At 38.0% G+C, this 27,994-nt stretch overlaps 2 protein-coding genes across 2 annotated transcripts in view; both read right to left on the reverse strand.

Annotated features, from left to right (window-relative positions):
* The window catches only part of LOC105233437 (probable cytosolic iron-sulfur protein assembly protein Ciao1), a 390,892-nt gene that overhangs the window by 96,578 nt on the left and 266,320 nt on the right, over positions 1–27,994 (reverse strand). The window lies entirely within an intron of this gene.
* On the reverse strand, positions 61–27,926 carry LOC105233441 (galactose mutarotase). Its single transcript, XM_011215531.4, has 7 exons — positions 27,608–27,926; positions 21,170–21,263; positions 16,434–16,804; positions 14,583–14,830; positions 14,267–14,369; positions 1,693–1,782; positions 61–916 (listed from the first exon to the last, which is right to left on the reverse strand). The coding sequence occupies exons 1-7, from the start codon at positions 27,719–27,721 to the stop codon at positions 188–190; spliced, it is 1,749 nt and encodes a 582-aa protein (XP_011213833.2). The 5' UTR covers positions 27,722–27,926; the 3' UTR covers positions 61–187.

Here is a 27,994-nt window from a genome sequence, read left to right on the forward strand (position 1 = left end):
TCGAATGCAGTGCATGAATATATGAAAATTATAATATTTTTTAATTTAATTGAAGTTCTAATATATTTTATCGCGCACTAATTATTATTTAAACAATTCTTGGAATATTCAAATATATTTAGAACATTTTTCGATATTGTAGATTACTTATTTCTTTTGCTAATTAATCACTGATATGATAGGTACTTTATTTTTTTGCTGTTTCCTTGGGTGCACCACCGCAAGCACCCTGTTGTTCCTCATCATCATCTGTCTGAGCTTCAGCTTCTTTCTTTTCTTTGACAACCTTAGCAGGAGCTGCTGCTGCTTCGCCAGTCTGACATTCAGCGTCTACTTTGTACTTTTTCGTTTCCTTATTGAGCTCCTCTTTGGCCTCTTTCTCAACGGTAATTTCAACTTCCATTTTTTCTGGAACCGCTTCTTGTGATTTTTGTGCTGCTTGCTCGGCTGGTTTCTCTGCTGATTTCTCGGTTGTCTTCTCTGCTGCTTTATCTGCTATTTGCTCTGCTGGATTCTCTCCCGGTTTCTCTGCTGCTTTCTCTGCCGTATGCTCTCCTGGTTTTTCTTCTATTTTTTCTAATGTTGCAGCCTCTTTCTTCTCTTCACCAGGCTCTTTACTGGCGTCAGAACTTTGTGGTTTGTCATCTTCGCGAAGATTTCTGTTACTCCCTTCTAGCGAAGGTCCTCTACTTCCTTCGTCAGGCAGCTCTGATTTAGATGTGCTTGTGATCTCAGCAGAAATATCTGCATAAACATCATCTTCTAAAGTATCGGCATTGCTCACATCAATATATTCAATATCATCCACTTCGCTGAGTCTAGTTAATGGTGCCTTACACCGGAGCGTACCGAATTTATAGTGAACCACATGCTCATACAATTCGCCGGGTCTTAGTACAATGGATGGGAAGTGTTTCTGTTAAAATATAAGAAATTGGTTTTCTATTTAATGAAGTGAAAGTGAAATATTTAAAATATATATTTAAAATGAATTTAAAAATTATGGAAATTTTTGTTTTTTTTAGGACAATGTGACATTTTTGAAAAACAGTTACAGAATTTTTCTCAAAAAAAATAATAAAATAAAATAAAAAAATTAAATCTTTGCCATTTTGCCAGCTTAATGCTTATCGTTATATACTCGTAACGGTAAACTGTGATTATTTATATATTTTGTCTTGCTGCTTGTCAATTTTATTTAAGCCTTTTTATGTATGCCATTTCAGTTTGGCTCATTCCTCTTGTAATCCGCTTTGTTAAACTTTAGCTGCGATTCTCTTTTACGGTCGCCTTGTCTAGCTGCGTTACAATGATCTGCTGAATAGCCTTTAATATCCTGTCTGTCTTTAGCGTATTATCCTTTCCTTTGACTTTCCGTCAATGTTTCGTTTGCTTTTGTCATTGTTGTGTTGGTCTTGTCAGCTGTTCTTTAGCTTCTGTGTGTACGGATTTCTTTTAATTTTCCCTCAGTTATACACATCCTTACTATTCTTCCTGTGCCCACAGCTGCTTGTTTACAAGCGCTTTCTTTGCCATTGTCAGTGTCAGTCACTGTCCGATACTTTGACATGGCGAAATGCTGGCATGCTGGCAGATATGTGCATGTAAGAAAATGTATATATGTATGTCTGATAAATATTGTTTGCGTGTGTATGTATGCGTGTGTTTAATTGTAACCACTATTGAACTCACATGATTGGGTGCGTCGGGATACTTTTGTGTCTCCAGACAGAATGCGCCGTGCTTCTGGTAGGTGGCTTTATTTCTGCCCTTTAGGAGTGGCTGTGAAAAGAAAGTTCAAAGCATGATGAAAATAATACCAGAAATACGCAAATGTTGTTGTTATAGAATTTATTTGTGTGTATGTATATAATATATTATTAATTACTATGTAAATAAATGAGCTGAATTGATAGATTAGAAAAGTTTTGTTTTCGATTTATTAATCAGTCTGGACTTGATCGTCATATATTTAGTGGAAGATGCAAATAAAGGTAATCTATGGAATAAAAATATAAATTACGGAATGTTTATTATATTGATATTAAAGAAAATTAGCCATGAAATAAGCCTTTATTGGCATTCAACATCGGGTTCTCTGTGACGACAGTAGTCACTGGGTTTAAATGATAGCAAATCAATAACAATCGCTTTTCCAGCATAAAAGTGCAACCAACAATATGTTTCTAGTATTACGAACTACTGCTCTGGTTGAGCCAAATGAAGGTTTTCACATTTTAGGCATCCGTGAATGGCTCTTTCACATGTAATAATGATTAATTACCGCAATTGTGGGATCTTTCCTAAAAACTGAAATACTACATTAAAAGACTATATATATTTGTAAGTTATGAAAAAATCGATTTGGTTTTGCAGAGATATCGAATGTAGATATATTTGAGAACATGTTTCAAAAGTTTGAACTTAATCTGTCAATGAGTTTTGGAGGTATAAGCGAAGTAGTTTTTAAGCATTTTTCTTGAAACGCCAGATGGACAAAATTTCCTCAAAACGTCTAAACTTGAAACTTTTACTCTCTCACTGCTAAATTCTCGGAGATGCTCCTGGCGTTTTTTCTGACTTGGTAGTTTCATTATTAAGATCAACCCAATTAACTCAAATGAGATATACATATGTATGTATGTGATATCAACTCACTAAAAAGGGCTAAATTTAATACAGGGGGTATATGAGGAAAACATTAATCCAAGGATGGGAAATCCCAATTTCATAGTGAACCAATGAAAATAATTTTAAAATTATACTATACTAAATTTTAGCACAAAGAGCTACTTTCATTAATAGAAAGAGATTCTTTCTGAATTTCATTAAAATCTCTTACATATTGACCAATATATACGGTATATGGTCAATTGGAAATTTATATTAGGTTTATGGGGGCTAAGGGAAGTATTGATTCAATTTTACCTTTTTTTGGTACAAGGGCATGTTGTCATCGCAAACATATTTTTCTCGAATTTCAATACTAGATCTCACAGATTAGGCTATATGTTTGATTGAATATCAGAAATATGCGCTGGGGTCCACATGTTTGGTATGTGTGACTTTGAAAAGATATAGTTCGACTTCGAACATTTCGACGGCATTATTTGTGCACAGTTATCACTTCATTTAACTTTGATTTCAGTATTGTAAAGTGAAGGAATCAGATAGAATTTAAAAATTTGTTATGTGGACAGTAAGCGTGGTTGTCACACGATTTCACTCATTATGGTGTGTTTGGGTAACTTGCACACCATATGTATATGTATGGTTGAAATTGCTTTAGTACTTCCTAAGATATAGGATTTCAACTAAAGGTGGACGGCGACTCACCGATTGTTCTATTTTTACGCCTGCTCCTATAAAATTTTAGGCAAATAAACCACAAAGGATTGATTTGCTAAGTTTAGGCTTGGTGAAATGAGCACCAAGGACCATGAAAGTTGTGGAAAATCAAACGAGGTTGTTACAGATGAAAACGTCAAAAAAGTCCACGAAATAATTTTGGATGACTATAAAGTGAAGTTGTTGGAGATAGTAGGCATTCTAAGGATATTAACTGAACGTGTACTTCATATCATTCAAAATATTTGGCTATGAGTAAGCTCTGTGCAAAGTGGGTGCCGCTCGAGCTCACTTTTGTACAAAAGTAAAGACGAGTTGATGATTCGGAGCAGCGTTTTGAAGATGTTCAGCCGCAATAAACTCACCTTTTTGCGTCGATATGTGACAATGGATGAAACATGGCTACATAATTTTTCCGAAGTCCAAACGACTGGCATCCGAGTGGAATACATATCATGAACCCGCTCTAAAGCGTGAAATTCGCAACAGTCGACTGGCAAGCTAATGGCGTCAGTATTTTGGGCTGCGCATGGAATGAATTTTATTGACTTCCTTGAAAAACATAGACAGCCGAATTTAAAGAAGAGGAAAGTGCTGTTACCAAGACAGTGCACTATAACACAAGTCAGTGGAAACGATGGCAAAAATTCATGAATTGCGGCTTAAATTGCTTCCGCAAGCACCGCCATCTCCAAATTTGGCCCCAGCCCAGTTGTTTTTGTTCTCAGATCTCTAAAGAAAGCTCTCTGAGTAGAAATTTTAGTCGAATAAAGAGGTGATCGTTGAAACTGAAACCTATTTTGAAGTAGAGAACAAATCGTACTTGTATTACATAAGTGGCATCGAAGAGGTGGAGGGTCGCTATAATCAATGTATTAGCCTTGAGGGGAACTATATTGAATAAAATAAATTTTGGCAAAAAAAAAAAAATGTGTTAAAACTACTATAATGGGCCGGAGACTTTTTAATAGACCTGCTAGTATTCCTAAAGATAGATGCATCTGAGCTAAAGAATTGTAGCTAAGCCCGATGAAGAATAAAGTGTTTGGAATGATAGTTTACAGGAAGATGAATACTTCATTTTTGATGATTTATTATATATTTTTGCCGCATATAACATTTTAAATTTTGTTCTCCTTTTTTGATATTTAATAGTAGCATACCATAGAAATTCAAAGGTCGTGCGGTTTAATATGAAAATAATATCAAACTAGCTTTACACGTGCGATTTTATATATAAACAAAAGTCACACTGTAAAAAGATAAAAAAGTCTAGTACTATGGACTAATCGATTTTTGATACATTTAAAATGAAATCTGACGCAAATACGCTTAAATCATACCGGAGCAGTTGAGAAGTGTGTGATGTTTTGCATTTGCCTGGCAGCGACTTCAAATGCACACTTTTATTCGAATTTATAGGAGGAAAGCATTTATAGTACTTGTAGATCAATTCGGGAGTGGTATAAAAATATATAAAATTATTTAAAAAATTTTTCCTAATAAATGTAATAATAATATATTCTTGCAATTTGCAAGAATCAAAGGCCGAGAAATTCTTCGAGGAAAATATGGAAGGTGGCGGTGGCATTGACCCTATTTTATCTATTTTTGTCAGAAATACATATTAATAACATGCCATGCACTAAAAGAATGTTCCGCGGGTTTCATTAAGGTATCTCACATACAATCACCAATCATATGGAGTAAAATCAGCCGGATGTTTGAAAGCTTTGATATTAGTTATATTGGATCTAAGGGAAGTATTGTCCAGTTTTTACCTATTTTTGACATTCAAACATACTATTCTTAGGAAAGAATGCTCATCGAATTTCACTAACATCTCACACATTGATAGATATTTTCAAAAAACTTTGTATTAGATCCAAATAGTCGGTGTGTGTGGGGGTTGAATTTGGATAATTTTTGGTCGTAAGGTAGTAAACTTCAGAGATTCTATTCGAGCAAGGTTTTATCCCTATAAATTTAATGGAACTTGGTTTGGGCAAGGGAAAGTGATTGAAACTGCTGGAAAGTAAATGGCTTAAGGCATATAAGCAGGCATATTATTTGAAGAAATCTCTCTCCACAACTCGTCTATTTTACAGCAGTGATAAGTACTAGGACCCATGCCGGATGGGTAACAGCCTTTCTGAAGCACAAACAAAACTGCACTTCACGCAGTCACTCACTACTCACACTTCCCACGTTTGCCAGTGTGTGATCGGGTAATACTCATACGACCTGGCGTACCAGCAATACAAATATGCACGGCTAATGCATTTTCATTGTATTGAATGTTGGAGTGCCTGTAGACAGAGCAATAAAACTGTGGCCAAAAACTAAAAACAGATTGGAACAGCACTAAAACGCTAGGTAAATGTATGTCTGTATGCATGTGAGAGTGCGCATGTAAAATGCACGCGAGTGAACGCTCACGACACGTATGGCTAGTCAGCATGCCACAGGCGGTAAAGCTGTCTAATAAATGCACATATATTCCATTTTATGAGTCACATATGCGGCTACTATTTGTTTTTGTGCGAATATGCTTGTAATATGTAATCTATATGTGTATGTATGCATGTATGTGTAAAGCGGTAACTGTCTGTTTTCGTATGATGTGCTTGGCGCTTGGACGCGCAAACTGTATTTGTGTGTTTAGATATGTATGTGTGTATGTGTATGCGCGTGTGTGCGTTTTCTTGTTTACGCAAGACACATGTTTTCCTAATGAATAACCCTGCAGCCGAGCAAACACGCATGCGAGTGCAAAAACAATGGGCCAGCGGAAAACAGTGCTTATGGGCAAAAAATAGAAAACCATTGGCTGAAACAAAAAGTCAGGAAAAAACGTTAGCTTCGGCTGCACTAAAACTATAATACCCTTCACATACACATTTTTCATAGCATTAAAGGGTATAAAATAATATTTTTTCTTGATTTTGCTCAGTCAGTTTGTATGGTAGCTATATACTATAGTGCTCCGATCCGTACAGTTTTTTGAAACTTTATACCACAGCCTTGGAAGATAATACATGCCGAATTTCGTGAAGATATCTTTGCAAATAAAAACGTTTTTCATACAAGGACATGCACTTCATGACTCAGTTTATAGGACAGCTATATGCTATAGTGATTCGATCTGAACAATTTATTCAAATATTGTAACCTTACATTAAAAAATAATTCGGGCCAAATTTCGTAAAGATATATTGTTAAACAAAAAAGTTTACCATACAAAGGATTGATTCTGATCGGTCAGTTTAAATGGCAGCTATATGCCACATTGGTCCTATATCATTGGCTCCAGCAAATGAGTAGCCTATTGAGTAGAAAAGAAGGTATACAAAATTTCAAATTGATATCTCAAACATAAGACAGACAGAAGGATCTATACGGACGGATTATAAGATCTCCGACGTTTCTTCTAGGTGTGGCAAACTTTGTGGCAAAGAGAACTACCGAATCAGCACAGTGTAAATTCAATGTTAAAAATAAAAAACAACAACGAAAAATAAAAACAAGAGCACGCATAAAATCATAGTTGCAGATGCGAACACTTGACTTGCTTGCAAAAGCGCTTTTCCTCCTGCAGCTGCAGCAAAGGCCAACTGCAATTGAAAGTGTGCTGCTCGGTAACGGTATTGTTCTAATTTTCTTCGCATTTTATTGTATTTGGCTAGTTTTTCGACAATACTGCGTGCTTGTGTGCGACCGAGGGCAAGAAAATACGCTTGGGTGAGCGGTGAGTGCGGCGCTGCGGCATAAACACGTGCCAGTCATAATAATGTCCACTTTTCAGCTAACAAAACTGTTTTGCTGCTCGACTGCATCAAGGCATCCTGTTGCACGCACGCCCAACTACACACATATACACACACGCGTACAAAGACAAGGCGGCAAGTAGCCACACGAGCACGAGCGACAAATGTGAAATAAAGTGCAGCGGAAACGGAAATTGTACGATTACAATCATAAAGTACGCTGTTGGCCTTCAAGAAGTGAGCGCGTACGAAAAATACGGTGTGTGCTTTCGGCTACAAAAACAACGCTAAATATTGCACTAAATGTGATTTCTATTACTCTACGCTACGAAATTCACTTTGCAGTCACTCAATTGAATTAGTTGCAAAACACGTTCTAATTGAATTTTAAACGTAATTAGCGGCGTAAACATGTGTGCATTGAAGAATGCAGCGCTGCATTCAGAAATGCACTGGATATGTAATACTGGAGTTGGCTCTAAAAGCAAATAAATATGAGTTTTCAATATTTTAAGAAGGATTTGTGATAATATATGGACAAAGGTTGGCTGTGGTTAAGGCTTTTAAGCACTAAGGCTGTTCTCAGAAAAATAAGAGAGGATTGCACTTCCTAACCTTATGTCAATTATGCCCTCTCCTAAGTCTCAACGTCTCAGCTAGCTCCAGCATATTGATAAATTCCAATATACTTCTATGTGGTATTGAGGCGATATGATCCCTATTTGGAAACATGAATGTAGGGGCCTTCTTCCTGCACCTACAGACTGCTATTCAGTCAATTAGCAGATTTTCTTGATTTTTGGACTCCATGTCGCAGAACCGGAAATTGCATAAGACGTCCTTGTTATATTAGCGCTTCTTGAGCTTACAATGACCAATGTAGAAAACGACAATTAGCTTGAGTTTGTCCCTTGGGAGGTTGATGACATATTTTAACTAACTTAGGTTGTAACCACCCATTAGCAACATGGCATGGCGCATGCCTTGGAATTGAAGGTTTATCTTTACTCATTGACTTATAGCAAAGAGGATTGGGAAATGGTCGGTAAACTTCCCATAGGCATGGAGAACTGTCGGTGTACCACTTGATTGTACTATCCCTAGCAGGCGAGTCATTGCAGATTCGATAGTTGAAGTGCTATCGAAGTCTGCGATGCTAGGTCCAACCCATCACTCCAGGCGATTGCAAAGCATAAGTGCCCTCAAAGGTTAGGTTTCTGAGGCCAGACAGGGGCCTTTTTCTCGTCTTCGAAGTGTTGATGTTCAGTTCAATCCACCATCCCTTAGCAAGACCTAACTCTCTTTGTACGATATCCCAAAGGACCCTCTATAAAAACAATATCGTTTGCATATCCTTGACAGCGGATTCCATTATTAGATATAAAAACGAGTAGTTCGGCCAGGACAAGGCTCCATAAAAGGAGGAATAGCATTCCACTCTGTGGATAGCCCCTTGTAGTACCGAGACGAATTCTGGCAAACTTGAACGTGTCCATTGGCATCTGTGGCGCAGCGTGGATTATGTCAACTTTTATGATCTTTGTATCCATGTATATAGGTGGAAGATGCGAATGCCGCTGTAAGAGTAAAGGAAGCTGGGTATATGGATTCAAACAGGAATTTTCCGAAATTGTTTCCTACTTAGATTCAGACTCAGAAAACTTAAAACTTACTGTGACCCAAAGGCTACCCTAACTAATTTTTTTCTGGAACCGAATCATCGAAATCATTGGAGAAGAAGTGTAGTAAACTTTTTCACGGATGAGTCGAGCCGATAAGGGAAGGGGAAGTTTTTTGTAAGGACCACTATAGTGTTTTCCAGCAGAAATGGCTGCGATTAAGATAGTGGTGCACGCTGTGCTCAGAACACACTGCCACAGCAGAGCAGCAATACTAACGTTGTATTCGCTCAAGGTGCGCTTAAAGCTAGTTAAGGAATGTACGTTTTCACGATAAAAAAAAACTACTCAATTATTAGATTCGTTTGAGGTCAATAATAGTAGAATCGCTTGAAACTGCAAAATCGATGAGCTTGCAAGAAAGCATCCTTGTCTCAATTATATCGAATTGGGAACGAGCTTTACCTCTATAGTTCACTTGCGTTCTACCGCTGGATCTGAGGACCTCGCTTGAGCTTAGCAAGCGCTGGTCAATGCCCAAGTTCTGTGTTATTGCGACCTCTTTTTGGCCTGGACCAGGAATTTCCCTGAACTACTATCGTAGAAGTTCTCACTGGACTATGTCCAACAGGAATTTATGCGGTTAAAAGTCTTGTTGAACGCAAGTTGTCAAGGCTGTATAAGGAAGGTGAGGTGGAAATACCTAGGCGTTCTCTCCTTCATTGTCCTGTTTTAGCAACACGGAAGTTGAAACGTTTTGGCATCATACTTTTGGCGGGCTACGTGAGGCTTTTGTTGCAGGAATGATCTTTTAACCTAGCCTAGTAGATTAGATCAGTATGGGAGAATATTTTTTTGCGTTAAGTACATTTTCATGAAACAGTGGTCACTTAGTATAATAACAAGAGGAAGGTCTATATACACGATTACCCTGAACAGCGTATATTAGGTAATCTACGATTCCATATCGATTTGAAATTTTGCAGACATCCTTTTCTCTTAAAGATGCTGTTTATTTGACGGAATCGCTGATATCGGGCCACAATAGCATAGAGCTGCCTTACTAACTGAACGATTGGACTCAAGTTTTTGTATGGAAAACATTTTTATATGACGAGATATCTTCACCAAATTCGGCATGAGTTTTTGAACGAAGCAGCGGTGTAATCTTGGAAGAAATTTTTCAGATCGGATTACTATATGATATAGCTGCCATACAAACTCCAATCAAAATCAAGTTCTTTTAAGGAATGCTTTGTATTTGTAAACATTATTTAAGCTTCGTTGCAACCGAGGTTAACGCTTTTTCTTGTCCTAGTTAAAATTTTAACCTTCAAATCATAAGTAATTTAGTGGAAACTCTTTTGTATACAAGTATATGCCTATAGGGTTCTCCACAAGCTGACAACATATCCTTGATCAGCTCAAGGTGAGATGTGAAAAATCACATCCGATAGAAAACAATTTAAGGGAGATTCACTTGTCTCATGGAAGCAAAACGTAGTAAACTAGCAGCCTGAATATTGAAAGCACAACATTTACAAAAAAAGTTGCGTATACGCCATGATGGTTTCCTTTATAGCAATACTAACCGCTAAAATTTTGTGTTTACATTGCTACATATATTGATTGAAATTTATTTGTCAGTTTTTCAGCGTAATTATTGTTAACGTAGTTGGTACTTTTATTGTTGTTGCTTTATTATTTACATATATTTTATTTTAAATCGTTTATTATTATTGCACTGCGGCTTCGTTTTATGTAAACGCAAGCATTAGCTCAAAACTGCTTTATTTTACTGTGAATTCCATTTTACCCCTTCAGTTAACCATTGTTGTTTATTTTTGTTGTTATTACAGCTTTTCCCCAACGCAAAGCTTTATTGTTTGCATTTTTATTTGCCAGCACTGGCGTGAATTATTGTTATTATTGTTGTTGTGCGTTCCTCAATGCGCAAATCAAACAACACTTTGTGCAAGTTTTCAACTTTCTGCCAGCACTCATGCCGCCAACGAAGTGGTCAGCGGCAAATAAGCAAGCAACACTATATGAGCGCCCACCAGCACTCATACCAACACACACATACACAGTTATTAGTTGGTATACATTTTGTTTATAAACTCCTGAAATGCTTATGTGCATTTATTCTCATTTACATGCACATATGTAAGCACACACACACATACACACTAGGTTGCATTCAATAAAGTTATGCTTGCCTCCAACTCATTTGAAAATTTGCTTTGCGCTTTGAAAGTTGCTCAATTGCGGTTGCTGCCACATCGTTGGCTAATTGAGTGCGCCATTAAAGCGTGTGATGCCCGGGTATATGTACATATGTGTGTAGGTATATGTAAATGTGTATGCAAGTCTAAATTGGAGGAACAACACAAAGTAAACAGGCAAACAACAATGCGTAGAAATTTCAACAACAAACAGGCGAATTCTGTAAAACTGTACTTAAATAGTTGTTGCTGCATTTTGCTTTTTTTTACAATTTTGAGGCTTATCGCCTTTTGTTGTTGTGGTTTGTGGATTTCCACATTCCTTAGCCTCCTACGAATGTGTTTCAATACGTTTTAATAATGAAGTAACTCCAATTAACTGCCTGGAAACTTTTCATATTTGCAGCCGGTATTAAGTTAAAATTTTTCAATTTTTAATTATTAGGCATTGATAAAACTCTGTTCTAATTTTCTTTATGTGGATCATATACCTGAATAAAAAAGGCAGCAACTATTTTCTTAAGTCTTACAAATTAGCCGGCATCACTTGGTTTAATACTTCTACGCTATGGAATCTCGTATTTAATTAATTTGTAGCTAACGAGGGAACATTTCTATAAGAATGGAAGAAGGAAAGCTCCAAGCCAATAGCAGAATGCTCCCAACTTGAATCAGAGCGTGTAGTTTGTAAAATATATATTTATATAAATGATCAGCATGACGGGCCGAGTTGATTTAGCCATCTCTATCTAGACGTACAGCTGTATACCATATACTCGTACTAGAACAAGTCCCTCAGTTTTTGAGACATCGATCTTAAATCTGACCAACGTTATTTTCCCTCCAAGAAGCTGCCCATTTGTCGGAACCGCCGCTATCAGTTGACTATAGCATAAAGCTGCCATACAAACTGACCTTTCGGAATCAAATATTTGCATGGAAAACTTTTTCACTTGACAAGATATCTTTAAGAAATTAGACATGGATTAATAGCATAGGAAATAATGCAATATCCAAAATAAAAGTTGCTGAAATTCAAAAGCCTTTTTTCACAGATCACGCGTCACGGAAATTGAACTCAACGAATGGACTATCTGAAACGTAGCCGCAGCCAAAATTTGTAAGAGATAATCTTCAAAAAATAAATGCCAAAGAATATTCTTTCGAATGATAATAATTTTTCCCACTAAAAGATCTGACGCAAAGCATCCAGAAGACATGTAAAAAAAAAATACTTTCAATTTCATAAATTTTGTTGGAATTAACTTGAACATTTGACACAATATTCTTGATATTACATATATGTATATAAAAAAAGAAGAATATTAAAAATATAAAAATCAAAAGTAAATTTAGTTAAAAAGACGGTTAAAGGTCGGCCTAAACATAGACTTAAACAAAAAACAATTTTTATGTTCATAAAGTACATACATAAATGAAAACCTTCATATATAGAAAGGTTAGAAAAAAAGGAAAATACATCTAAACAGAAGAAATTGGACTTGGCGAAATGAATTTCAAAACCAAAGCTATTTTGTTGGATTTTTTATCACAATGATCGTTACCATGTATGACTGAAATTACAACTTTTTAACTCTGACTAAAATACTTAACATCATAGTATTTATAGCTCTAATATCAAATTGTATATCATTAAATAGAAAAATGTGATTTGGAGTTACCTCATTTTAATAGCAAACACCACAAACAATTAAAATTTTTGTTTGTAAACACCTGGGCACTGGTACTCGCTACCATTTCTATTCCCTCTGAAAACCTTGCACAAGGTAAAAAAGTTTTGTTATTTTGTTTGAAAATATCTATGTATAACTAAATAATTGAGACAGATATACTTGTAGAGCTTTATGATTAAAATAATTAGCTGATGCCGAGTGGATTCCTTATGTGTGTCTGTGCATCAGCTTTTATGAAATGCAGTACTAATATTCTTTGGAACTTTGAGGAGATCGTTATTGTAGATGGGCTAAAATTAACAATTGCCAAGACCAAAAAATGGCTTTAAGCTAAATTGAGTGTAACCAGGTAATCAAGTGGTCGAAATTCTGCTACAACCATGTCTACTTCATAAAATTTCCAATTCCACCTTATTTCATTTCAAATACTTTTACTATACAATATGTATATAAATTAAGCATCAATAAAGATATCGGAATAATATTTAGCACAAAGGTATCTGTCATATATGACATTTCTCATCTTAAAATTGTCGAAAGCGAATTATTAATTTTCAAACCCCAGATACCAAAATTGATAACCTCGGGGCTGTAACTAAAATTAGACAGAAAATCGTCTAATTTGATCTTCTTTTCATAGTAACAATGCTAAGATACCCCTCGGCGCCAAATAACGAATATTATGACTTTAGGACTCATACACTAGTGAGAAGTCGCAAAGGAAGCTTATGATGAGCAACTGCTACAGTTTTCTACTCAAGAAGGACTTGATTTTCAACATATAAAAGTGGCATATTGAAATTACCTTCAAAATAATAGCAACTTGTTGAACAAAACGATGCATATTTGACCTAAAAAGGGATCATTCTAACTATGTTTAATAAGTCCTTCAATTTAATGCAAAAATAATGGATTTTTTCTACTATACTTTTTACCATATATATCGGTCTAAGTTAAATTAAATTGACAAGTTTCTGTAGATATATTAATTTCGGTGCTGAAAAGGCGTGAAGTCGTTTAAAAAAATTATCTCAACTCTCATATATCCCTAACTGTGTCCCCGCCATTGAGCTTGGCAAGTTGTAAGCGTGAGAAAATGTTCAGTCCCACCCGAGCTAAGCGCTTCCCTATTCGTTTCTTAACACATCAGCTAATCGGTTAGTTATTTTTCTTCTTGTTATACCATTCAATTAAATTGATGCACTCATGTTTCTCTGCATTCAAAAACACAACACTTCACTCTTGCCCACACTTCCAAGAGGAAATCAACACAGTTCACTGCATTGCTTTTAGCTCAAGCAAAGCCGTTTTCCGCTTAGTAACTTTGTAGTAAAACTGCAACGGTATTTTGAGCACTATGATATTTATTATTATTTTTTTGAACCGACCCCTTACATGAAGAGTAAACGGCTAATTGCTCGCTGCGCTTGATTGGCGTATTTGGTTGGCAGAGTGCAAAATATTACGGCAGTTATGTGGAAGGAGTGTGGTGAGTATAATAAATGCTGCTGTAAGCTCTTAAATACATTTAATCCCCACTTTTTATATGGAAATCTTGCACTTCAATAATCGAAAATATTTTTTTTTTTGCTATTAAAGAAACATTGACTTACCTCGCCCTTTCGCTCATCTGGCAGAAAGTTGCCGGTGTAGAATTGCACGCCTGGTTGATTGCTATAGACCTCCATCCAACGACCAGTCGGTTGGTGGACAACCCTGCGAAGACGGAAGAAGGCAATGTTATGAAAGGTATTTATTGAAGCGAAAACGTTTGTAATCCAGATAATTATTATTAAATGTCTCACATATTATGTTATAATATTTTTTTTTTTCAATTTTTAATCTTTATTTATTATTTTATTATTTTTATTTTATTTATTTTTTTTTTTAATTTTGTACAATGCGTAGTAATCTTCTTGTCAAACTTACTTTGCCACTCTGACGATCCCATCCTCATCCGCTCCGTCCTGTGTCACACAATAATTGTCATCGAAACCCAACTTTCTATCCTCAATTTGCCGTATACGTCGACCCAGATTTTCGCCGCAACGAAAGTCATAGGCAGTGTGAACGACAGGCAGATATATGCCAGTTGGAATACAGTAGTTATCGGTTTGAGTTATATCACGCCCGAATATCGATACAGTGTGCTGGTAAAGCGCCTCCCTGCCGGCGTCCTGAAAAAGGCATAAGAAATAAGTGATTTAATATTACATTTTTAATCATTAAATTCGAAATCAAAATACTTATGAAAACGATTTACGAAACCCTAAAACTCGCTTCAATTTTATAAAGTATCAAATCCCGATATTTTAGTTGTTATAAAGAGTGTCGAAACGAACAAGTCACGTGCGTAAATTAAATCTAGGACAGTCGATTTTCATAAGCTTCTTTTTAAGCATATTTTTCACCAGTAAAATCAATAACGATAGATAAGTAGCAGCAGATACTGATCACCCACATTCAAACCAAGCGCCTGAAAATTCTGGCAACTCACTACCGTTGTGTGGCCAGGTGTTGTCCTCATAGATCACAATTATGCTCCTTTTGACCGTAGTTCGGCGCTTCTGTGGGATACTCTCATTTAAGTAGATAGTTCAATTCTTGACATTACAGGTATTGTCATTTGGCCAGTTTACAACAGCGCCAGTCGTTCCTTTTAAATTTTTAGGGTCAATTGGAGATTCCAAGTCTAGCCAGGTCCTTTTCCTTCTGGTCTTTCCAACGGAGAGGAGGTCTTTCTCTGCTTCCCCCGGCGAGTACTGCGTCGAATACTCTCAGTGTGTCAGTGATGTTTGAGCCAAGTCGCCAAAGCGACGACAGTTTGTTTGATGACAGGAAATATTTCGTCCTGCCCTCGGTCACTATCACACCTCTTTGTTTCGTTTCTTTGTCCAAGCTGGAGAAAGCAGAACTAACGGCCCGGTTGTTGTGGCCAATGATACCGATATCATTGGCGTACGCCAGGAGTTGTACACTCTTGTAGAAGATTGTACCTACTCTATTCAGCTCTGCAGCTCGAATTATATTCTCTACAGATAGATTGAAGAAGTCGCCCGATAGATGCCTTGTCGGTAACCTCATTCGGTATCAATCGACTCGAACAGGTCTTTCCCGGTCCTGACGAAGCTTTTTCTCAACATCAGTTAACACAGCCGTATTAGTTTTGTGGGCATATCAAATTCAGACAAGCCGCATAAAGGCAGGTCCTTTTGTGCTGTCAAAAGCAGCTTTGAAATCGACTGCTAAGATCCAGGTTGTATCCAGCCTAATATAAAAAGTTCTAAATGGTTTTTAGTCTGCCTGGGATCTCGAAACATGATGTGATTAGTTGAAGGGGCAAAGGGACATTCATTGCTTTCTCAATATTTTCGACAATTCTAGGTATGTGTTTGACATCAATATTGCCGCCCGCCATGTGTTTTCGTCTATATCAGAAAAAGCCTTTAAGATGACGCATTTTTTCTTTGCAGTTCTTTATCTTTGATGTATAATCAGATAATACTGAAGTCAAGTTCCATATATCGTAACCCGGCCACACTTACAGATTTCGGGACGCGAATTACTAAAGTCATCTATTGGATCATACGGCTCACTGATAAGCTCTCTTTTAAGAACCTCCTCTCTACCGGATAAGGGTTTGCGAAGTAGGCAGTTTTGGCCGACCAAACCACTAACGCTTCTGATTTCATCCCGAAAGATGTATTCTTGGCATCACCACACATTAAGTCTATTACAAATAAAATAATAGCTATACATATATATACTTTCAATACTCACATGTCCAGCCAAATTGAAGTACGAATGATTTGTCATATTGACCACGGTTGTTACTGTTGTTTTTGCAGTCATATGAATACGCAAAGTATTATCATCGTGCAGTGTATAACGCACAGTGGCGAATAGTTCACCGGGATAACCCTCGTGACCGTCTGGTGAACGATGACAGAAAGTGACACCATTTTCATGAATTTCCTTCAGATTCCATGCCACTTTATCAAAACCAATTGAGCCACCATGCAAGTGATGGTCACCGTGATTTAGACTAACTTGAATTTCTTTCTCGTAAATCGTGAAGCGGCCGTTTGCAATGCGATTACAAACACGTCCAATGGTGGCACCAAAGTACGGATTACTTTCATCTTCGTAATCTGAATGGAGAGGAGTGAGAAGAATATGTTAATTAGGTATGTGAAGATATATTCGATAGTAAGTGGAAATAAGTAATAATATACATATGATTCCCAAGTTTCAAAGTTAGTGGAATAAAAGTACTAAAACCATGAATCTTCATGTTCTGACCGGCCGTAAGAAAGTATAAGAAACTGACTCCTTATAGTCAAATTTTTGCTGAGCTCGATAATAGACCCAAGACCTTCCAAAGTTTTCTCAGTTCGCGTGATGATTGCGAGTGAAGTTTTAGAAATATTTTTAAGCTGTCATGAAGCCAAATTTCTTTGGAAGTCCAGGTTGTTCGAAATTATTAGGAACCCTATCAACATTATCACCTAGTCTAAAAATATACAAATGACCAAAAGCATAAGCTCTTTTACGAAAAGAATACGTAAGAGTGCGACCGCAAAAAATTCCATCCGAAAGAGTGCGCTTAATTCGCTTAGCAGCGCAGGGTTGACGTCCGGGGCTCTCATAAGCTCTCACTTTGGTTTGGCAGCTGGTAAAGCTGCTGAAGTGTCTCTGCATGCGAGAGTGAGTTTGTTGTTGTCGCTGTTTTTGTGGCATGCAACAGACTTACCGGAAGTGACTATTGCATACCAAGTACCACTACAATCATACGCCATCCGACATCCGCCGTCACTTCGGATGCCACATACTCGTATATAGACGCGGCGGGCCACTTCCAGGCGGCATTAGTGACAACCGAGAGGGCGTTTTTTTCAACTCATACGCTAGACAACCGCTTGAGGTCAAGTGGTTTTTGTGTGTGTGTTTGTATGTAGGTGTGAGTTTTGCTACCCTCGTTGGTGGCCAGTTGTCTTCATTGCTGGCAGCGTCGTATTAGCGCGCCGCACGAAGCACATGAAGTGACCAAAAATGCAGTATTCGGTGGCTTAGTGCGATGACCAGCGCACACATACCACATCCGGCACATGACCCCAGCTCTGTCTGGTTATGGTCGCAGACGGGTCGCACTTTTGCTGAGGTCACTCAAGTTGTGAGCCACTACGGTCGGCTTGCCCGTTGCTATTGTTAGTGTTTTTGTTTTATGGCCACAGTTGCCGTTGTCATTGTTTGCTTTGCTCTCAGCTTTTTTCTCCGGGTGTGAATTGCGATTTTTGCTTTTGTCTTCCGTTTCGCCGTGCTGCAACGCGTCAGTTCCGCTTAAGTGGGAAATTTGTTACCCTCGAAGCGTTACAAGTGGTAACACCAAATTGGCCCTCAACAGCGAGTGTGAGTAAGCCGAGAAAAAAACAAAAAAAAAAAAAAATAGCTTGCGTATGCTGGCTCATATGGGAAAAATTCAGTTGGTGCAAAGTACACGCATGCTTAGGAAGACAGCCGGAGCGACGGACAGTCAGCTGCATTCGTATGTGAACATACCGCCGGACAGACGGACGTACGTGGCTTTAGCTGACCACTCCAGATGGCCAAGTGTTTGTGTGCATCCGGTACTTCCGGCTGTTTTTGTAGACTCTACATTCTATTTTTTCCGGTTAACCCTTTTGCAGTTGCCTCCACCTCGGGCTCCACCATTTGGAGCGTTGCTAGTTTAACACAGCCATTGTTTAAGCTGTTTGTGTCATTGTTTGCTCGCCATCAGTGTCAGTGTAATATTTGCCACGCTGTTAAAGGGAAATGTGTTCACGTCACGTGCGGTGCAAAGCATATTTGTGACACTTATGCCGCCATATGAGCATGTATGCACATGTGTGTGTGTATATGCGCTCATGCATCCGTGACAGTAACTAATACTGACACTTCTTCTTTATGCCTTCCTCTAGCGAGATTTTTGTCCGTTGGCTTAAAACCTTTTAATAGTTTCCGAAATTGTGGCATTTTCGGTTTTTTAGTTTTTTTAGGAGATTTGTCCTAGGCGCATGTGAAAGTGGAACACTTGTTTAAGCTGAATTTCTTTATGACCTACATGAAGATATGTCCACTTTCTATGGATATCTCTTTAGAATATAGCTTGATTATTGCTGCAATCTTCGTTTGAATATTTTTTTTTGAACGAAATGAAAGACATCTTTCTTGTCGTCCTTGTTGTACAAGACTTTTTGTTTAAAAACTGTTTTGCTTCCCTTTCAGAAAGGGAAGCTTATGGTCCTCAGACAACATTTGCTTCTCTTCAACAAAATTATCAAAATACCATTTAAAGCATTCGTTTCGATGCTTGTCGCGGCAGATGTTTCAGACACTAAACCGTTTCTACCAGAGTCGGGTCTACGAAATCTGACCGAACGCCAACTTTGATCCGTACAAGAACTTAAAGCCTGTAAGCGTTGTGAAACAAATTTCGTACAAATGAATGTGGTCTTGGTGAAGTCATAAACACAAAACTATAATTTTCTTAGTAGTCCAATACATCTCATAGAAATAGTTTTACTGTATATGGTAGAGCTTGAGGCGAAACCAAAAATAAATACGGTAAAGAAAGCAACTACGGCACTTTACACTTGGAAAAGGATAGTACGGCTCAAATGGTGGGTGACGCCTCGTTTTCGACGGGGTCGACCAAAGAGGAGGGTTCCTAAGTTCTCGTGAAAGCAGTCCAGCAGGAACTGCTTGAAGCATAAGAGCGGCTTTCCGATCACTAAATTATCATAATGTTTTTTTGAAAGATAGTGAAAGAACGCGTTTATCTTACAACTGGAAAGAAAGAAGGAATTGGTACTTGAGAATCATCGATTAACAGTCAGAGATCATACTGGCATCATTGGTTCTTACGGATTCACTGAATACCTTACGGATCAGTGAAAATCATTTGAAAGATAAGTTGGGCCTCAAAAAAGTAAAAGACCGATTGGTTCAAAAATCACTAAATTTTTTTGAAAAAACAGTGTCACATTAACGTCTGTGAAACAATAAGCGGATGCTATTAAACGTATTGTTATTGACAATTAATCTTGGATCTAAGGCTGCATCCCAGAAGCAGACCATAAGTCGGCCGAATAACGTGTCAATGGTGAGCCGAAGCCGGAACAACCACGTTAAAACTGGTCAAAACTCAAGGTTCTGTTCACAGTTTCCTTCGATTATCGAGGTGTGGTGCATTCCGAATTAAATCATTGAATTTAAAAATAAGAACAAAGTCTTACTATTTTTTGCCCATAAACATACATTAGACCGAAAAATTTAAAACGCTACAATCTCCTTCTTGAGGAAACTGTACGATTAAATTCAGGCCATTGTATGGGAAACCTTTTATTTGAGGGGAATGCAGGGGATAAACGGATGTTTAACTCCCTGGAGACGTTTTCGTCAAAAGAGCGGGCGCGGTTTGAAGAGCATGCCAAAGATGATGTTGATGACATGTGTTCATGCAACGGCCTCAGGACGAAAAGGAAAAGGGGGGACCGAGTGCCTGCCCTATCATTGGGCGATAACTCCGGCGGGCTTGATGATCCTCGCAGTAAGGGCATGTGTGCGGTGCCAGCTTAAAGTGGTACCTACGGCACCTCCGGAAGGAGAGACTCCTGAGGTAGCGCTAAACAGGGTAAGAGTAGTGTATTCCATGCATCGAAGGAGCGAAAAGGTGGCAAATCCGCGTCCGAGGTAGGGGGGCTCGGAGCCGTTGCCTGGTTGACGAAATCCTGACTTTTAGGTGAGGTAGCGAAGAGGAGTTAGACTACTTAAACCACGAAATGGAAAGGCGGGCAAATAATGCCTCAGGATCCTCCGAGCTCTATAAGGCTGAGGGATACCAAATACCCCCAGGTTGGAGAAGGAACCAATTCAAAAAATAGGAATCCAAATGGCTGTGCTGCCTCTCACCTACCGGATGGACGTATTTCAGAGATCCTGACATAATACCTAGTTGCAGTGCAAGGACAGGGCAGGAGCGGGCTTCGTTTTGGCTGCAGTCTATTACCCGCGAAAGGCAACCACAGAGGCTGTGATAGACTGAAGAGTTACTGAAGGCGACACAAGCTGGCACTGATCTGAGATGTGAAGCGAACACTCAGCACTCGGAATGGGGCAATACGGACTGCAACGCACGAGGTGATTCTCTCTTACTTAAATATAGAAAATGTGGGTTGTGAATCCACTTTCGTTACAATAAGGAGTAGGGAAGTGCTCGACATCATTTTAAGCAACAAGCCGATGAGCTATCTTTAAGAAATTTGACGTGGGATATTGCATTAGACAACAGCGTCATCTACGATAATATGTAATCCGAAATAAATCTGATCGAACGAGTACAGTATATAGCTGTTATATATACTAGTCCATCGAAATCAGGTTTCGATTGCTTCGGTGCAACCGAAGTCATCGTTTTTTTTTTGTTTTATGCGTGTGATGAATCTGCATAAAAATATATATGCTTAAGCACTTACCTTGTATTAAATCGAAGCCCAGAACAACGTCTTGCAATTTGCCGGATTCATCTGGAATTCGGAGAGAAAAGATGGCGGCACCATAAGATATGACCTTCATTTGCGTAAATTTAATAGAAATTTGAATACGTTTTGTTCAGATTTGGTTTTCGGGAAAGGTTGTCGGCAATTTCAACACCAGTTTATTATATTTAGTGAATTTGTAAGTATTTTGCGTTATTTATAATTGATATAACGGTGATTAGCAAGTAATTTTCATTTCCATATGCGATTCCCGGAACAGTAAAGCGATGATAAGGCAACATGCAAAAACAAAAATAAAAATAAATAAATAAACGAAATATTTAGAGCATGGATTAAACAAAAAAATATAAACAATTATATTTGTTAATAGTATTAATTATTGAAATATAACTGCAAAAAACATAACCTTACGAAAGAAATTATAGCAAAGAAACAATTTGCAACGAACAAAGAAATTTGGTAAACACACGACGAAACAGTTATATAATGAACCATATTCTCTGCTGCATAAAGTACATCAGTATATATGTATATATTTATGAGCACCATGTTAATTGTTGTGTCATATTTTGCCCACACACGCCACATTAACACTTCCGAAAACTTCCGCAGATTCGCAATATGCATTTATTTGAACGCTTTCGACTTTCTTTCTTCACAAGTGACCGCTGCCCATGCTTCTGCCTCATACATCTACACAGTCGCACACACATATGTATGTACATCAGAGGATTCACTTCGGATAAATGTTGCGAAAATCCTGAAGAGACTTAATGAAAACATTCAGATCTTAATGCATTGCAGCGGAAAAGAGCCATATCGAATGTGTACCAACTTAAGACCCTTGTCTGGCGGCGGAAGGCTCTGTGTTGCACGTGCTGCATCTGCATGGCTTCCCGTGGTGTTCGTGAGAGACAGCCTCCACTGACACACATCAATTTGGTAGTGTAAAAATAAGGTTTCGTGTGGTGGCATAAGGAAAATTTTACACATTTTCTCATTTTGTTGAATCTGTGGATTTCGAAGATTGTGTTTAAGAGGGATTTTGCAATACAATACTTGTATTACACCGGAAGATTGAAAGTTTGCAAGTAAGTTTTTAGATCAGTCAAAAAAAGTTAGTAATATCTACTGTCTCATATATTTTTGGTTTTGGTTTTTATATAGGTTACTCTGTGATAAAGCCAAGTGCACATATTTTAATCGAACTTGTTTTCCTTGAGGAAATTGTGCTTGAATCTAAACGTAAGCCTTACTAAAGATATGAGACCCAATATGTTTCAATCTGTATCTCCTTTTATTGACAGTCAGGAGGAAGTGTTAAGATGGAGAGGCTTCCGACCGACAAAAATTTGAGTATCACCTTATGGATGTCTTGTGGACGGAATAATTTCTTTAAGTTGGGTAAGGCATGAAATGGATCAGTGCTTATGCCATGAAATCTTCCGATTTTTTCCAGTTCTATGGTAATGATAATGTTTATACGGAAATGCCATTACAATTTCTACTGTACCATTGACACAAATATGTTTTACTCCATTTGGCGAATGTGGAGGTGCGACTGCAGGTAATCGTAGGCAAAGTATGACACATTTTGTGGAGTGATTGAAGCCTCGGACGACGTGCTGTTTGCACCATATATTATGGCTTTTTGTGGTGGGAAACAGCGAACACGATCTCTGGTTGCCGAAAACACCTCTCGATGCAACGTTGTATGATGCTTGTATGTTTGGCTGTATGTCTCACCGTTTCGCCTTATGCTATGCAGGTTTAATTAGGTGCAACCCGTTTTGACCTGATTGTCATACAGCGTTTAGTTGGACTCAGGTTAAGAAAGGGCTTGAGTGTGTGATTGGTGCGGAATGATTGGATTTCTGATGATAATGTAGAGAGGGCGGGATATCTAGGGAGCAGGAGGCTTCTAGATGTTAGGGTCAGATGTAGGTGGCAAGACCGTACAATAGTACTGTCACTGTCGAGTGACTTACGAGTACATCCGAGAGAGATTATAACAAAGATAAAACCAGCTGATTTGTTTAAAAGAGCAAAATGTTTTTGATTGAAAATTAAAGTGCTTTTCCTTGCAGCCAGCAGTTGCGAATCCCAATGAGGCAGCGGTCGATAGAGAGAGAACCGATTGCGAAACGACATCTTATTATGGTGCTCATCGACCCCGCATAAGTGGGGAAAAATAGTGCAGATGAAGCTATTGGAAACCTTCTTCTCGTGGATGAACTCGGGGCCAAATGTATCAATGCCTTCTTTTGGTAGAGCAGACTGATTTAACTAAGGTAAGATTCTGAAACGCAAGGCCAACCTGTCGCTGACATGGATAAGAAAAGCAGTCAGAACAACTCCAATCCTGGGGAAAAACGCAAAGCTGAAGGTTGTGCACCTCAGCCGCAGTCATTATACCTCGTGTCGTAGACCCGGAACATACACCGCGGTTGTAATCCGTATCGACTAGAGGATAGTGAGCGTGGCAAAGTCTTTAAATGAAGATGGAGGCCAAAGCTACATCCTTACGATTAAGATGGAGAAGGTATCAACTCAGTATTCTGAGTATTCGATACCGGGATATGAGGGGAGTACTAGATATACCCCGAGCGTGATTAACAAGATGAGAACGGCAATACTGAGGAACAAAAATTCACTTTAGACTTTTCATAGTCGACTTTACGGTGAGGGCAGCAAAGGGTGCCAGGAAAGAGGGTATACTCCATGAATCGGCTTGTATTTGCTATACACCAAGAGCGGAGCTTCAGCAGAAGGAAGCAGGCTTTGGTCAATGCCCATAATACGATTGGGGACAGTTCGGACAATAATCGGAGAGGTGAGCTTTAACTTAATTTTGCTACGAAGAAATCAAGCGATAACCAAGCGAGGTATGGATCCTACGTATACAAAACCCACTTCCAGGCATTAAGCTATATACCAGTAGAGATGTAATGGTAAAGAACTGGAACCAAAAACATTGTTATTCCAACTTTTCACATTAATTTTGAGGTTATGTGAAAAAAGTGCTAATAAAAAGACTAAGGACAGACCCCATAACAAGTTATTTCGATGGGAAAGATATTTCCATTGGAAAATTATTAGGGATTTGCAGTAATGCTGAAATCGAGATTAATCGTTTTTTGCCCTGAAAAACTCAACCGGAATCTAGGACGGGTAGACCTTTATTCTTGATTACATAGTAAGCAACGCTCTCATTTTCAAAATCATCCATATGGTTAGTGACCAGTACAAGCGATAAGAGGATGAATATTACATCGAGTTTCAAAAGTTCGATTATCTTGGTACCAGAAGTTTTATAAATATTAAATCTTATATTCGTAATATAGCTAAACCGGTAAAAAATGTATTCACAGATTTCCTAAAAATAAAATATTGTTTATAAATCCGACACATATTTTTATTTCCAGTGTCCAGCGCTTAATATTTACTTTGTAGATGTACAAGGCTTACACATAATTCAAAGTCGCACCCTTTTACCCTTCTCAGTATTATACGACTTCAACTCGTTAATGCGATGCTGTCCTCGCCATCATTATCACCATTCGATAATTGCGCAACCCTTCTCGCCAATGTGTTTTTTTCCTCTGCTTTCGCCAATACCATATTTTCAATAAGTATTGATTTCGTTGCACTCCTTTTGACTTTAAAAGGATTTCCTTTTTTTCTTTGAATATTTATTGCTTTGTTTGCTGTGCTGGCAAACTTAAAGCGTTTTTGGGTTACTTTCGGCGATTAACCCTACTAATAGTGTCAATATAATTTTTTGGGTTCTCAATTCATGCCACAGTCCACATTTTCGCAATTGACAACCGAAAGCGGCCCATTCACTCTTGCCTCTAATGTTGTCACTTCTTCGAAAACCGTTTTAACATCTCCCTTAACACGCCTCAATTGTCGCTGTTGCTATTAAGAGGTCATTGGACCCTGATACATTAATGTTATTGCTGCCATGTAGGTATGTACCAGCCATTGTCTCGGCCATGTGGTTTGAATGGCTGCTTTGGCGTTTTATGGCATCACAAAATTAGAGAGTGCTGCGCTGCCGTGGTTGAAGGCACATGTGTGCGCTAGGCTTAGGAAAAAGGATTGTTTGATGTCTTATGCCTGTCTTCGGTTCATTTGTTGTCATTGATAGCTGGTATTTGTTGCGCTGTCGGTATGGCGTTTGGGGAGTTTGGGTTTGCATTGTGATAATAGTCAGCTCGTGATACGGAAATGGCATTTTGTGTTATGTCTCTTTTAACTACCTCGACAAGCGGCAGTTAGAGTCGGTTGGTTGGTTGGTCGATCGACCCATAAACCCATCGGCTTGCTCTACTTTTGCTTACATGTTTCTAATACTCAATTGTCCAATAAATGTTTGCTTGAAATTGCCGAGGCTGCAACATGTTAATATTCGACGTATTATTGCAAAGACAGCATATGTACTATATATGTATATTCATTGTTAATATTTGAGGTTATGGATATTTTGGGCTTGGGGCTTACCATAAAGCGGCGAATGACAGTTACTAATATATGAAACTGTGCATATTTTTGATGGATTAAGGCATAACAACTGTTGATATGGATATAGATTGAATAGACAAGTAAGCCGGTTGGCAAATAAATAAATTTAGGGTTCGGATTTTATTAATATGAAAAAGGGTTATTGGCGCCTCATCGCCTTAAGTTTTGAGAAGTGTGGTAATACAAAACTTTTGATTTAAATTGAATAATACGACTGATTCTTACTTAGACCTCTAGTGGGGCTCACGTGCTTTGGGTTATGAAGTTAACACAAGGCAACATAGTCCGATAGGTACATATATTAAAGAGAATTTACGTGGTAGCTTCGTTAAAATTTTACTCAGTTTAGTTCATAGCGATGCTTAAGGATTCTACAACAACAACAAAAAATTCGTGTGGTTCAGGAAACTAAATTTTTAATTAATTTTTCCCGAAATTTGAAGAAATTAACGCGATCGATCTTTATTTCCAATTAGATTGTACTCTCATGTTTCAAACCTGAACAAATACAGATTGTGTGCAAAGTTTGTCGACTCGATAAATTAATAAAGAATCGGTTTCGGGGTAATCTTCTTCAAATTAATTTTATTTGTATTAGTATTCGCAGTGCCGGATTCAGATAGGAGCTATGGGAGGCATTGCTGGTTAAATTGTTAATAAATCCAATCAGATCTGTAACTAAAAGTGTTAAACTTGAAACGACCCGGCTTGATAGGGAACTTGAAATAGATGATGCTCAGTTCCATCTGTGATCTGTTCTGAGAAACATTTACGATTCATTTATTCAGAAACGAAAAAATGGCGACAGAACTGAAAGCTGACGAAACGAAACCAAGAATATCCGGCTGAGAAAAAAGCGATAATTTCGGCGTGTGAAATTGCGAAGAGTACAGGGTCTCAGTCTCCATTCCTCTGTTAGATACAATCAGCGAACATTCGAAAATGCGCTTTTCTAGAGAAGTATTGGTGCCATTGGGGACGGAAGCAAAAGTCAAAAAACATTAAGTTACCGACTGCTGTATGGGAAACTTTGAAGAACTACGATGTAGACCTATACTCCATTATCCATAGTTTTCTTCGCATATTCTGCACAAAAGATAGATTGATCGGCCTGGCGTTGCTGCACATAACACTACAGAAGAAGTTCTCGAAACATTCTCAAAACTCTCATCCCACATCGTTTTGGTATAAAATAGATTAGTATAAAAATGGTCCATGAAATCTATGAAACGATATATTTTCAATTAGTTGGAAAAGAGATTTTAATTTTTCGATCTAATAATAAGGAAAATTACAAAAATTGTAAGGAAGGGGATCTTTTCGTTACAATCAATAACTCATAGTTGGACATATTTGCTGAGAGGTGTCCAAGAACTTACAAGCCAAATAAAAATTATTTTTACCCATTCTAATAAAAATGCTCTTACAGTTTTAAAACATTTGATAAAGTATTTTGTATTTAAACCCAAAAATCGCTGCTTTAAGCTAAGTGGGTACTGTGAGGAAGATCTTCATCGAATTATAAGTATATAAAGGTTATAGCTTCCAATCAAACGTCTAGTACAACATAGAGTGTACCGCCCAAAAAAAATTCTTTTAGAGATTTGAAGTTATCTTCAACCAAATATTCCACAAAAATAAGTGAGAAGCCTTAAACCCGTTTTTGTGGAGTCCACAATGTCAAGGTCAAACGAGAAGGCGATCACTAAGATACCAAGTGTGCGGCAGCACTTGTGCGCTTATCATTGCTTCAAAGTAATTTTCCAAGCAAAATCGCAAATTCAACAAGTGGCACGAGAGCGCTCATATGTATGTACATACATTTATACCGACATAAGTGCCAGCTACCTAACGAAACACTTCAAAAATGTGTCAATAAGCACTTACCTGCACATACGTTTTCGTGACATCGTTCACCAAAGTAAAACGGTGTATATGGGCGATCTCCCCCGTAATTGGGTCCGTCACACTGCTAATCATATCCTGCGACACGTGAATCATGTTTGCTGCTTGCTAAGAATTTTCTTTTATGTAAATTTTTTTTTCAATTTGATTATAATAATTAAACGTTGCGGTGAGCACTTCAAAAGTATAATTAAATAAAATTATAAATTTTGCCGGCTAACAGTACCCAAGCCGAAAGCACAGTGGCGCGAATGGACGTACAAAACAAATAGCGAACCAAGGGAATCTGTTATTTGTTTGAAGTGTCAATAGTGTCAGCGAGAGGCCAAAAGTGTCTACATACATATGTATGTGCATATGTCAGCATGT

This window comes from Bactrocera dorsalis, chromosome 4 (assembly GCF_023373825.1).
Source record: "Bactrocera dorsalis isolate Fly_Bdor chromosome 4, ASM2337382v1, whole genome shotgun sequence".
In the NCBI taxonomy this organism is placed as follows: domain Eukaryota; kingdom Metazoa; phylum Arthropoda; class Insecta; order Diptera; family Tephritidae; genus Bactrocera; species Bactrocera dorsalis.

What these genes read in the sequence shown, in the direction of transcription:
- LOC105233441 (XM_011215531.4), bottom strand. Translation starts at nt 27,721, where the DNA reads ATGATTCACGTGTCGCAGGATATGATTAGCAGTGTGACGGACCCAATT. An exon ending in GGGATCGTCAGAGTGGCAAA is followed by an intron (nt 14,370 to 14,582) that starts GTAAGTTTGACA and finishes CCGTCTTCGCAG; the next exon opens with GGTTGTCCACCAACCGACTG. An exon ending in ATCCCGACGCACCCAATCAT is followed by an intron (nt 917 to 1,692) that starts GTGAGTTCAATA and finishes ATATTTTAACAG; the next exon opens with AAACACTTCCCATCCATTGT.